This window comes from Penicillium arizonense (genome assembly GCF_001773325.1).
Source record: "Penicillium arizonense strain CBS 141311 chromosome Unknown PENARI_contig013, whole genome shotgun sequence".
Lineage (NCBI taxonomy): Eukaryota > Fungi > Ascomycota > Eurotiomycetes > Eurotiales > Aspergillaceae > Penicillium > Penicillium arizonense.
The window spans coordinates 168,904-178,752 of NW_019173290.1; the positions used below are offsets into that span (position 1 = coordinate 168,904).

General features: G+C 51.0%; 4 protein-coding genes across 4 annotated transcripts; 2 read left to right on the forward strand and 2 right to left on the reverse strand.

Annotated features, from left to right (window-relative positions):
* Window positions 1-50: 50 nt before the first annotated feature.
* On the forward strand, window positions 51-1,910 carry PENARI_c013G02006 (uncharacterized protein; the record flags this gene model as incomplete). Its single annotated transcript, XM_022633139.1, has 3 exons — window positions 51-86; window positions 168-780; window positions 847-1,910. The coding sequence occupies 3 exons, from the start codon at window positions 51-53 to the stop codon at window positions 1,908-1,910; spliced, it is 1,713 nt and encodes a 570-aa protein (XP_022486906.1).
* Window positions 1,911-2,242: 332 nt separating this feature from the next.
* Window positions 2,243-3,079, reverse strand: PENARI_c013G11650 (velvet factor family protein; the record flags this gene model as incomplete). The annotated part of the gene is made up of 1 exon (XM_022633370.1): window positions 2,243-3,079. The coding sequence occupies one exon, from the start codon at window positions 3,077-3,079 to the stop codon at window positions 2,243-2,245; it is 837 nt and encodes a 278-aa protein (XP_022486948.1).
* A 1,113-nt stretch (window positions 3,080-4,192) lies between these two features.
* On the reverse strand, window positions 4,193-4,649 carry PENARI_c013G11617 (uncharacterized protein; the record flags this gene model as incomplete). The annotated part of the gene is made up of 2 exons (XM_022633368.1): window positions 4,193-4,447; window positions 4,503-4,649. 2 exons carry the CDS (start codon window positions 4,647-4,649, stop codon window positions 4,193-4,195), a joined length of 402 nt encoding a protein of 133 aa, XP_022486926.1.
* A 3,383-nt stretch (window positions 4,650-8,032) lies between these two features.
* Window positions 8,033-8,449, forward strand: PENARI_c013G04397 (uncharacterized protein; the record flags this gene model as incomplete). Its single annotated transcript, XM_022633191.1, has 1 exon — window positions 8,033-8,449. One exon carries the CDS (start codon window positions 8,033-8,035, stop codon window positions 8,447-8,449), a length of 417 nt encoding a protein of 138 aa, XP_022486807.1.
* Between the last annotated feature and the right edge of the window lie 1,400 nt (window positions 8,450-9,849).

A 9,849-nucleotide genomic window follows, 5' to 3' on the forward strand; every position in this document is an offset into this window, starting at 1 on the left:
AGGCTCCTCTTGGGCTTTTACTTGTTGTTGGCCTGGTAGATCAACGCAAAATGTACATTATACGCATTGTGTTCTGGGACCGTCTGGTACAGAGGGCTGTTTTGGTTAATTGATGCATTTAGCATTCTGATATTACTTTGTTTTATATTAAATTCTGTAAATGTAAGGTATCCTTAGAAACAGCGTATATGTGGGATGTTGTACGGGATCCAGTGACAAGGTCGACCAAGTTCCCCGAATCCGACTCCAAAATTTCAGTACAACAACCACCTCCAACATTCCTCCTCAACTCCAACCTCATGACTAGACCCTCACCATCCCCGGTACAATGGCGTCAAATATGCCATACCTTTAATCCGAAGGTACACGGCGTGCGCAATCCGAGGCTGTCATCTTGCGCAGCTCCCGCCGTCAACAATGTAACCGCACCTGCGACAACGAAACGACCATTCCACACTACTCAATCTCGATCGATCGTTGGCGGAAGAAAGACACCACATCTTCACAGTCCTCGTCATGAGAGGGAAGCAAAGAGGCAGCTAAGAAGCAAGCAAAACTTGCCTCTCGACCGTGACGGGTTCTCCGCGTTCTTGATCGCAGGAGGTGGGGTTAAGGAAACCAAGGAGTTCCAAGCCAAAGTTAAGGAGACCTATGAAGCCGCTAGTGGCATGTTGCCTTCCGGAGTCGGCCTCACTACGTTCAAATCTGTGGGCGAGCAGCTGATCAAGGCCGCGTACTCTGGCAGCCCTACCGCGGCAGCCATTCAGAGTATCTCCATAGGTAAGTTTTGCTCTCATATATCCTCTGAAGAACATAGTACTCATCATTGACATTTACTTGTTACAGACGTTGATGCTGTCTATCGAATTGGGCACATCGTCGCAGGCCGCAACTATGCCCTCCGAGAATGGATTCAGTCTGCTTGCGCGAAAGCGAAGTCCCGTCGAGCCCTTGTTTTCCTCGTGTCCAGATACATGCGACTTGACGGTATTGATATCCACCGAGATAACGAGTGGATCATGCAGGTCCAGGAGCTTGCTCTGAAGGAGGACTTCCCTCCCGCGATCATGGTATGGGCGGAGCTCCTTACCTGGCGTGGCAAGAACAAAGAAGCCAGCAAGATCTTAGAGGAGAAAATTCTTCCATTTATCACATCCACACGGGTTATTCCCAAGCCATGGACGGATATTACCCTAGATGGGACTGTCTCCTCGCCCTGGCGACTCTACGCTCTTGCCAACGCCGACGACCCGGAGAAAGTGAAGGAAGCCATGACTCGCGCTGCGTTGGATTTCGGCGAGCCCGTTGCTTTGACTGAGATGGCGATCTCTGCTCTTGCCAACAGGCGAGATAGGGACGAATTTCAATTAGCATACTTGAACAACAAGAATGCGTGGGAGGAATTTGATAAGTACGAACAGTACATGGGCATGGCTGCCACGGCCGGCCACGACAAAGCTTGCTTCTACCTTGCCAACTGGTACTACCGCATATCACGAGGCGACATCCCCAGCCCTGAAAAGAGGGAGCTTCAAATGGAGTCGAGAGAGTCACGGCGCAACGATTTGAAAAATCCCTGGAAAAAATACAACCCCTTGTATCGCATACCTCTGTTCCTTTCCAGGTGGAACAAACCTATTGAGCTCAGTGAATATCGCACCCTTACAATGGACTGGCACGAACTTGCCATGAGCAAAGGAAATCGCGCATCTGCGTTGATTCTGGCATTGCTCCTCCGTGAGGATGGCCTCATGGACGAGAGTCGCAAGTTGTACGACCAAGCTGCTGCTTACGGTCTTCCAGCTGTGCTGCCGAAGAAGGGATTGCTCGAGTTGGAAGATAATTGGAACGACCCAGAATATACTCCGCCCATGGACAAGATCGTGGAAAAGCTTATGCCGATTTTCTAGAACCAGCCGTTCCTTGCATTTCTGTACATTACTTTATACCATATGCATATTCTTGTTTTTCGATCTTGAATCGATCTTGTCCATACCTATTCGGCCTCTTCTGATCAATCTTAATTCATTCATGGTGGAATATGCCCTAGTAAAGTCTCCATCTAACCCAGCCCCATCTTTCACTTCATGCAATGCATCCATACCTAAAATAACAGACAGGAAAAGCAACAAGATAAAACCTATGATAGAAAGAATCAAACGCCGAGCCTATTTCATCCCCTCCAATTTTCATCATACTCAGCTCTAACCAAAGCAACAGACTCCAACCCAACCGAAAAAGATCATCGCCTCTTCTTCCCCTTCCCTTTCCCATGCCCCCTAGTCTTCAACTCCACAAACCCAAGCTCCTTCAACCCCTCCGCAAGAATACTGGAATCCCGCATCCCCGGGAAATCCTTCGCAGGATAAACCCGAAACGGATCCGACCACGCCTCCGCAAGGATCGGCATCGACTGACCCGTATCCTCAACAGAACCCCAATTCATCAGGCGGAACTGGAGCCGGTATAGACCCGCAGAGCGGATGGAGAGATCGGCAAAAATGAAGAAAGTAGCGGGTTGGTGGAGGCGCGCAGAGGGGTGGTTGTATGCGTTTGACGGGCTGGAGAGACGGGGATCGTTTATTGAGGATGGGTGTGGCGGAGCGGAGTTTGGGTCTGGGTCTGCTTCGACGTAGAAGGGGGACATGAAGGCCTTTCCTGAGAGAAGGGGGGTTGAGAAGGGGTCGTCTGTTCTGGCGACGCCGTCTGTATCTCGGTCTTTTTCTCTATCTTTCTCTCGGTCTTGATCTAGATCTCCGGTATCTGATTCCGTAGGTTCGGACCATGGTGATTGGGGCGAGACGGGGAAGAGGAGGCAGCCCACTGTGAAGCGGGGGTCTTGGAGGATGTCGTTGTCTTCTTGGGAGTTGGAGTCGAAGTCGTTGAGGAGTATTTGGACAATTGGGGGTGGGTCGACGGGGCGGCGGTCTCGGTCGCCTGCGCCGCAGGCTCGTGCTGCTATGGGTTGTTGGCGGACGTGGAGGTGGTAGCGGGATTGGGTTGATAGGCGTCTTGGGGGTGCTGGGGGAGATTCCGCTTCTGGTTCGTGGTGGAGGAGCTTGTCGAAGCCGTGGGGCATCCTGTAGTTTACATTCCGGGGTTGCCTCGAGTCTTGTTGTGCGCTGGGTTGAATCAGGGTTGATGAGTAGGTTGCTGCGCTTCTGTCTGACCAGACGGGGCTGGGCATGGCCGTGGAACTGCTGCTGTGTCTATATAGATTTTCTGGAGTATTAGAATGGAATCTTGTGCTAATGATTCTCCCTTGTGTGACTCGTCACAGATGTGACATCAGATAGAATGTGGGAGTTGAAGCCAAAAACATCGCGCCAGGATGACTGACAGATAGAGATGGTTGAAATGAAAAGAGAGGGACTTTACTGGGACTCCACGTCGTATTGCCGGCTCCGTTGGCTATCATAGTCACGGACATTGTTCAGGATTGGATTCGATCTCTCTTCATGTGGTGTATAGTATCCACGAGTATCAACGACTGATGAATGTGATCGTAATTGAAGTGGTTGCATAGGTTGTCGGGTCATATATTCATTGTCGGTGGAGAGCGTATATCGTGGATCTACTCTTTCGGGAAGAGGATTCAGGGCAGGGAGCCGAGGAGCGAAAGATGCCATGGGCACAGGGAGTTCGTAGCCCGGGGTCTGTAGTTGTCGAGGTTCATGTCGCGCGTATGAGTATGGAATGGGTGTCGCACGATGTTGGACCGAGTCGATATGTGGCCACTCCGGCGCGGGATGCCCATATTCCTGCGGTGGTCTCGACATCTATTGACTTGTGCCGGGGCACGGCCTCGTGTTATAGTTTATGTACTGCCGTATGCGGACGGTGTTTTAGCTGAACAGTCATTGAATGCGACCCCACTGAGCACAGTTAATGCCGAAGAGTAATATATGACCAAAGATGGGAACGAAGAAACACGTCAAAAACATGAATGTATATCCCGGATCCTGGATCTGCCTGCGGTTAAGGCATCTGATAAGCCGCATGTGAATGCAGCTTCAATACCAGGGCCCCATGACACTCGGTGGACTTCAATTGCTCCGATCTATACTTGCCTCGGGGGTTAACGTTGGTCAAATTCAGCTTCAACGAAAACTTGTCCACAGAGCGAATTTCCCCCCAGTTTTCCCGTGTCCAGTCACCTCAGGGCTGGATATGACAGGGAGCAGTGGGAGGATCAAAAGATACACTTATTTTTCAGCACAACCACAGCCTTGACCCATTTACGATTGGCGCTGTACCCACCGATGAACGATGAAAAGGGAAGAGCCGAAGGGGGGACGGGCCGAGCGGGCACGGTTTTGCCACGGAAGGGGACGTCTGTGGGCTGTGTGGGCTGTGTGGGCTGTGTCTCCGCGGAAATTAGTGCGTGGGAGCTGGATGAACCACTAGGTCTGTTCCTGACAGAGACTGGCGACCGAGGGTTTCCGATCTGGAAAGACGGTCAGCCCCCAGAAGCCGTTGGCCCATTGTGGGACTCCGCGTACAGGCTGAGAAGCTTCTCCTGGGAATCGGGATGAAGTGGCTCGTGTTACATGTGCCACCCATGCCCAGTCGCCTGTTCTTAACCCATTCGGCGTCAGGGTGGAGGATGGGGCTTGGATGGGGTAACTGGGGCCAGTAACAAAGTCCATGTCTGCCTTTTGGCGGACCAGGCGGACCATAAGTTGTAATCCTTAATCAAAGGGCTCCGCAGTGCAGTAAACTCAGATCTCCGCTTCATTGACGAATTTTCTGAACTGCGTTGTGTCGATCGGATGCTGACCGACTATACCTTCACCACGGTGGCTAGCTGGGGCTGCGAGGCGTGATTGGCGTCTAACCGTTGCTCGGCGTTCACCTGGATCTGCCCCCCACAACGGGGGGATCAACTGGTACCGGGCTCGCCGTGTAAGCCCCAGTTTGCTTCTGCGGTATCATAGTTCCGGCAAGCTTTCGGAGGGAAAAGGTGAGGCAGCAAAGCCGTCCAGGCTTTCCAGGAAGTCAACTAGCGTTTCACCATACGCTCTGACCATGGCCTTTTTCTGGCCAAGAGCATGTCAGATCGATCGGCAAGGCAGCTGTGGACTGTGGACTTGCAGGTTGGGGATAAGGCCCAAGCGTCAAGCCACGGCACTATATCGCTAAGAATACGGAGTGGACAATCTTGGATCTGACAAAGCATTGCGATGCTCTGCCAACACAGTGGGCCACGAGTTAGCCTCAGAAATAGTACCGAGTAAATCGGGGTGACGGTGAAAAGGCCACGATTGTGCGCGGCTTTTGGAGGTAACGAATTGTGTCGGGCCGAAAGAATACACACCGCACTTGTATGGACAGCACATATCTAATGATGATCTAATTAGGTCGCCAGTGCTCAACTACGAACCACCCCAGGGATGGACCATGCGTGGGCATTGCATTAACAAACAATCCCAAAAACATCATTGGCTATGACGGTTACGGCCTTCAACAAAGTGGGACGATACGTCACAATAATCACCGACACCTTCATTACAATCCGCAGCGGAAATACACTCCATCCCAGTGCTCAAGCAAGCTCTGTGTTGTCCTCCTGCTTTTTCTCTGCGCCCGCATCCATTTGACCCTCGCAAATTATGTTTGCGATAAAGCAAAGTATCGATGAGTAGCTCCCGATCGGTCCTATCGTAGGGCTGACCACGGTTCCCCCCTTTAAGCTAGCTCGAACCCGTCGTAGGGCAAGAAAGCAGTAGGAGAAGCCTATTAATCGATATAAAAGAAACGAAGATATAATCGGTTATTTAATACTAACTAGTTAACTTAACTAGCTTCTTCTCCTATTATCTTATGTCAGATAGAAAAATGACTGTATTGGCTAGTCAAAGAGCCCATGGTGCTTTTTGGTCTAGTGGTATATGGTATAACTAGCATTTCTTGACATCCTATTCAACCTTACTTTCCTGTCGTTATTTCGCACTGTTCTCCCCACTGATCCATTCCCAAGGCCTGACCATACTGCTTCCATCTGTCCTGTCTCCATGCAACTCGTGCCGTCCCATATCCGTCGTTCTTCTTCTGCTGCTCGAATTCTCTTCGTGCCTGACGATGCTCCTTGGATCAGGTGCAAGGTTCTGACTGGTCATTGGTTTCAGCTTCGGAATCATCAGAACAACTCCACAGGGAACTGCGGAGTTTCGCCGGTAGCAATGCGCAAGGTATTCAATTCTTGCTGAGCTCTCAGGTCTCGGACTCTGAGGTTTTGCGCACGCATGCGGAGGCACCTGGTTGTCTCAAACTGGGCAATAGGATCCCAGCAGCAACAAAAAACTCAGTGAGGACTCGAGAAGACGATGATTTTGTGAGAAAGGTTGCAGGAACCGGATCTGCTCTAAGCTTCTCTGCTTCAGGCGCGGAACTATGAGGTTTTAGCGGGATGGCTGGTTTGCCTGTTGCGCTTTGCTGGACTGGATTTTCTTTGGAGCCTCCCTGTCGAGGAGTACTCGGACGCTCCGGTTTTTCTCTTTTCTTTCTTTCTTTCTTTTTTTTTGGGGGGGAGATCCTGGACGTGACGATGATGCAGGAATCTGCGAGTGTCTCTTTGGTTCCATCTGTTCGCTACCCGGATGCCTATTGCCCTCGATCGCGACTCTACCCCAGAGATGCGTCCCTGGGTGCCACTTCTAGCACACAGACAACCCCCGCGGAGATCCAGATGATCTTGACGCAACCCCTGCGTCGGGCACCAAATGAGGCGATTGTCAACCGCCGCGCTTACACACTCTGACCATGTCTCTTAAAACTCAAGGATCACTGATAGAATCGGTAGACTATCCTTGAGTGTTGTGTGGGGTGCAATTTTAAAAGGGCTTCTTCATGCAGCGGATCCCTGAGGGTATTACTACTGCGGCCTCTAGTATTGTGCACTGGCACAATAGTCCGGAGGAACCTTAGAAGATTTTATTTGGGGCAACAATCTTGGCAGATCATTCCTGTTACGCCGAATCTCAATATTAGAGGTACACTCTCAAGTCGTAAGAATACAGGAACCGCATCCTGGATCAGTGTGTTTGTGGGCGCACTAAGTCATCGACTGGCGCCCTCGATTTTTGCCTCTGGAGAATCCTCATCGGGGAAGCAGCAGATGGTAGTGGCCTTCTTATAAAGGGCAATGTTAAAAGGACACCCTCTTGTTGATATTCGGACCCCCTCTCCACTTGCCTAAGCATAATTAGGGAAGGCTTAGTATGTGTATTTCATAGTGTGTTTCCTTAGTATCAATGAACAAAGATGGTAGAGGAAGACAATGAGAGCATATGTGGCATAGCCAGTAACCTGTGGTCTGCTAGGGTTCTCGAAGACGATAGGCCTCCTAAGGTGTGTGAAGACTTGCACCTAGGTCAATACACGTATACTAACTAGGTCAAAAAAGGTCTAGAAAACGGTCTGCCCAATAGTGTTAAAACATTTGCTATGTCACTGTACTAAAAAAAAGACACCGTGAAATACACATACTAAGCCTTCCCTAATTACGCTTAGACAGGTGGAGAGGGGGTCCGAATATCAACAAGAGGGTGTCCTTTTAACATTGCCCTAAAAAAATGACCTATCTGTTATGGCCATCAGTGATCATACATAACTACCCTTTCTACACTTGCCGACGGTAACCTCATGTCTCTCACAGCTGCATCCCTCACGTCTGAGTGGGTTGTAAGCATCTCAATAGACGAACGTCCGCCATGACTTAGATATTTGTTCATTCGACTTATCTACGAGCAACCCTGACACTCGGCTCTAGTTTTTCCCATGTGGAATGGCATTTCTTTTTTTGGTCTGGCTGGGAAATCTACTGTGGACTAGATTCAACGTTCCTGTGCCTGTAGGATCTTCGCACGTTGTTTTCTTCCCATCGTACCTTCCTCCACGATGCACCTGCCTTCGTAATAGCTTCCACCGTGGGGTTACAAGGACTTCCTGCTCGATTTCATTTGTCTTCTTTTTCCCTCTCCTCACACACCCACAAAAAGAACCAAGGCAAGTTACATACCTCCCCCACATTATGCAAGAAAGCTGGATTGCGCTGATTATTAGTTGTGTCTCTCTCGGAGTGACGGTGGCAGGTTTGCTGCTCCCTGTCAAGGAATGGCTGCACTACTGGTTTCCCCGACTGTTGCCGCAGTCGGACCAGAATGATGTGCGCCCTCCAGCCAATCCCGAGTCAGGTGGTGTGGTCAATACAGAAGCTCCTGAAAGGGACTATGTCTTGAAAACACTTGCCTCCTTGACGCGGCGTGTTGAGCATCTTGAGGCAATATGCCTTGTCGAGAGAATCAAAACTCTAGACTCCCCGACACCATCTGGCTCAGGTGGTGGTAAGGATGCTCAGCACGCTGTTATAGGGGGCACTGACAAGGACGGAAAGGCGCAGGGCAAGAAGGTCGACCGATCTCATCTCCTCGGAGACGAGATCGGTTGATTGGATTGGTACACTTCGAGACCCCACCCCTACACCCGGGAAGCGGTGGCTGAGGGAATGGTGTAGGAGAGCTCCATCTTTCGAGGCGGCTAACCTTGATAGATGGAGTGGTGGGGCCACCAGCGACGGGCTCGCACTTCTTCGCAGTGCTGGTGACTAGTAACCTCCGGGTGAAGCCAAGACGAGCCCACATGTAAGTGATTCATTGCTTTGGGGATCTCGAGCGTAGGGGAATGACATGAGACAACTCACTTCCTTTTGTTTCTCGACACTATTCCTGCTTCGAACGGACAACCTCTATGCCATCCGTTCTCCCAGGATACTCGGGTCAGTACATTGTCCTCAAGGCAGTCTGACTGATTACCGAGCGCAACCAGAACGCATTCACTCTCACATCCCCGTGTCCCGAGCGTCTCTCTCCTTGCCTTGCCCGCAGGGCGTTGGCACCGTTCTCAATTGATTGTTCACTGACGTTTTCACTGTCCTATCCCCAAACTCTCGACAGCCAGGATGTTCGGTGGTCCATGATCAATACCCATCGTCTTCTCCACCTACTCCATGGCCGCGAGACCTATCTATTTTTGGTCGGTCTCGGGGTTCGGTATCAAACCTGCTGCCATTCACTACCCTTTCGTTTTCGCCTTTTCTTTTCTTTTTCTTTTTTGCGTTCCGGTCAATTTGATATCCTGCTCAATGCGTGCAGGACAGGAGCCACATGAGGTCCATATTTTGGAAAAAGAATACTCGCTGGAGTGCAAATGACAGAGCCAATTGGCCCGTTTTTGTGTGGGCGGATCCGGGGCAGTCGCAGGGCCTAACGACCAATAGTGACTGAGTTTCAACAACCAGGCTGATATGCCATCGCTCTACAGGATCCCGCAGGATTCATTCTGATCGCTCCCGTTAGCACATTGGTGTGCGTGCCCGCGATACGCGAAGCGACCTGCTGCAGCACATGAACCTGTCAAACGTCGGACGTCCACTACCCAGCCCATGGAGCCCACGCCCAGCCGCAGCGGCATCCCCAGCGTACCGAAGGAGACACGGATGACCATCCAATTACTCCCACTAACTCCAGAGGTGTTTCACGCCCCATCCATGGTAAGCCACCGGTGTAGCGATGACAGGCAAAGGTCAAGGAGGTACCCTGGAGAGATGTGCTTTTCTGGAAGGTCAACGGTATTGGGGGAATCACCTGCGCAGATCCACATTTTCTCCGACAGCCACGCCGCCAACCAGGCGGTGCAAAATCCAAAGCTTCCGGCCAGCACGTGCTCACTGAAATTTACGACCATGTCACCCTCGATTCTGATGATGATCCACTGAATCCCCGCACAGGTGGCCTTTCTGGCAATGAAGCAGCCGATTTGGAAGCTAAGGCGGCCGCACTGACGGGAGCA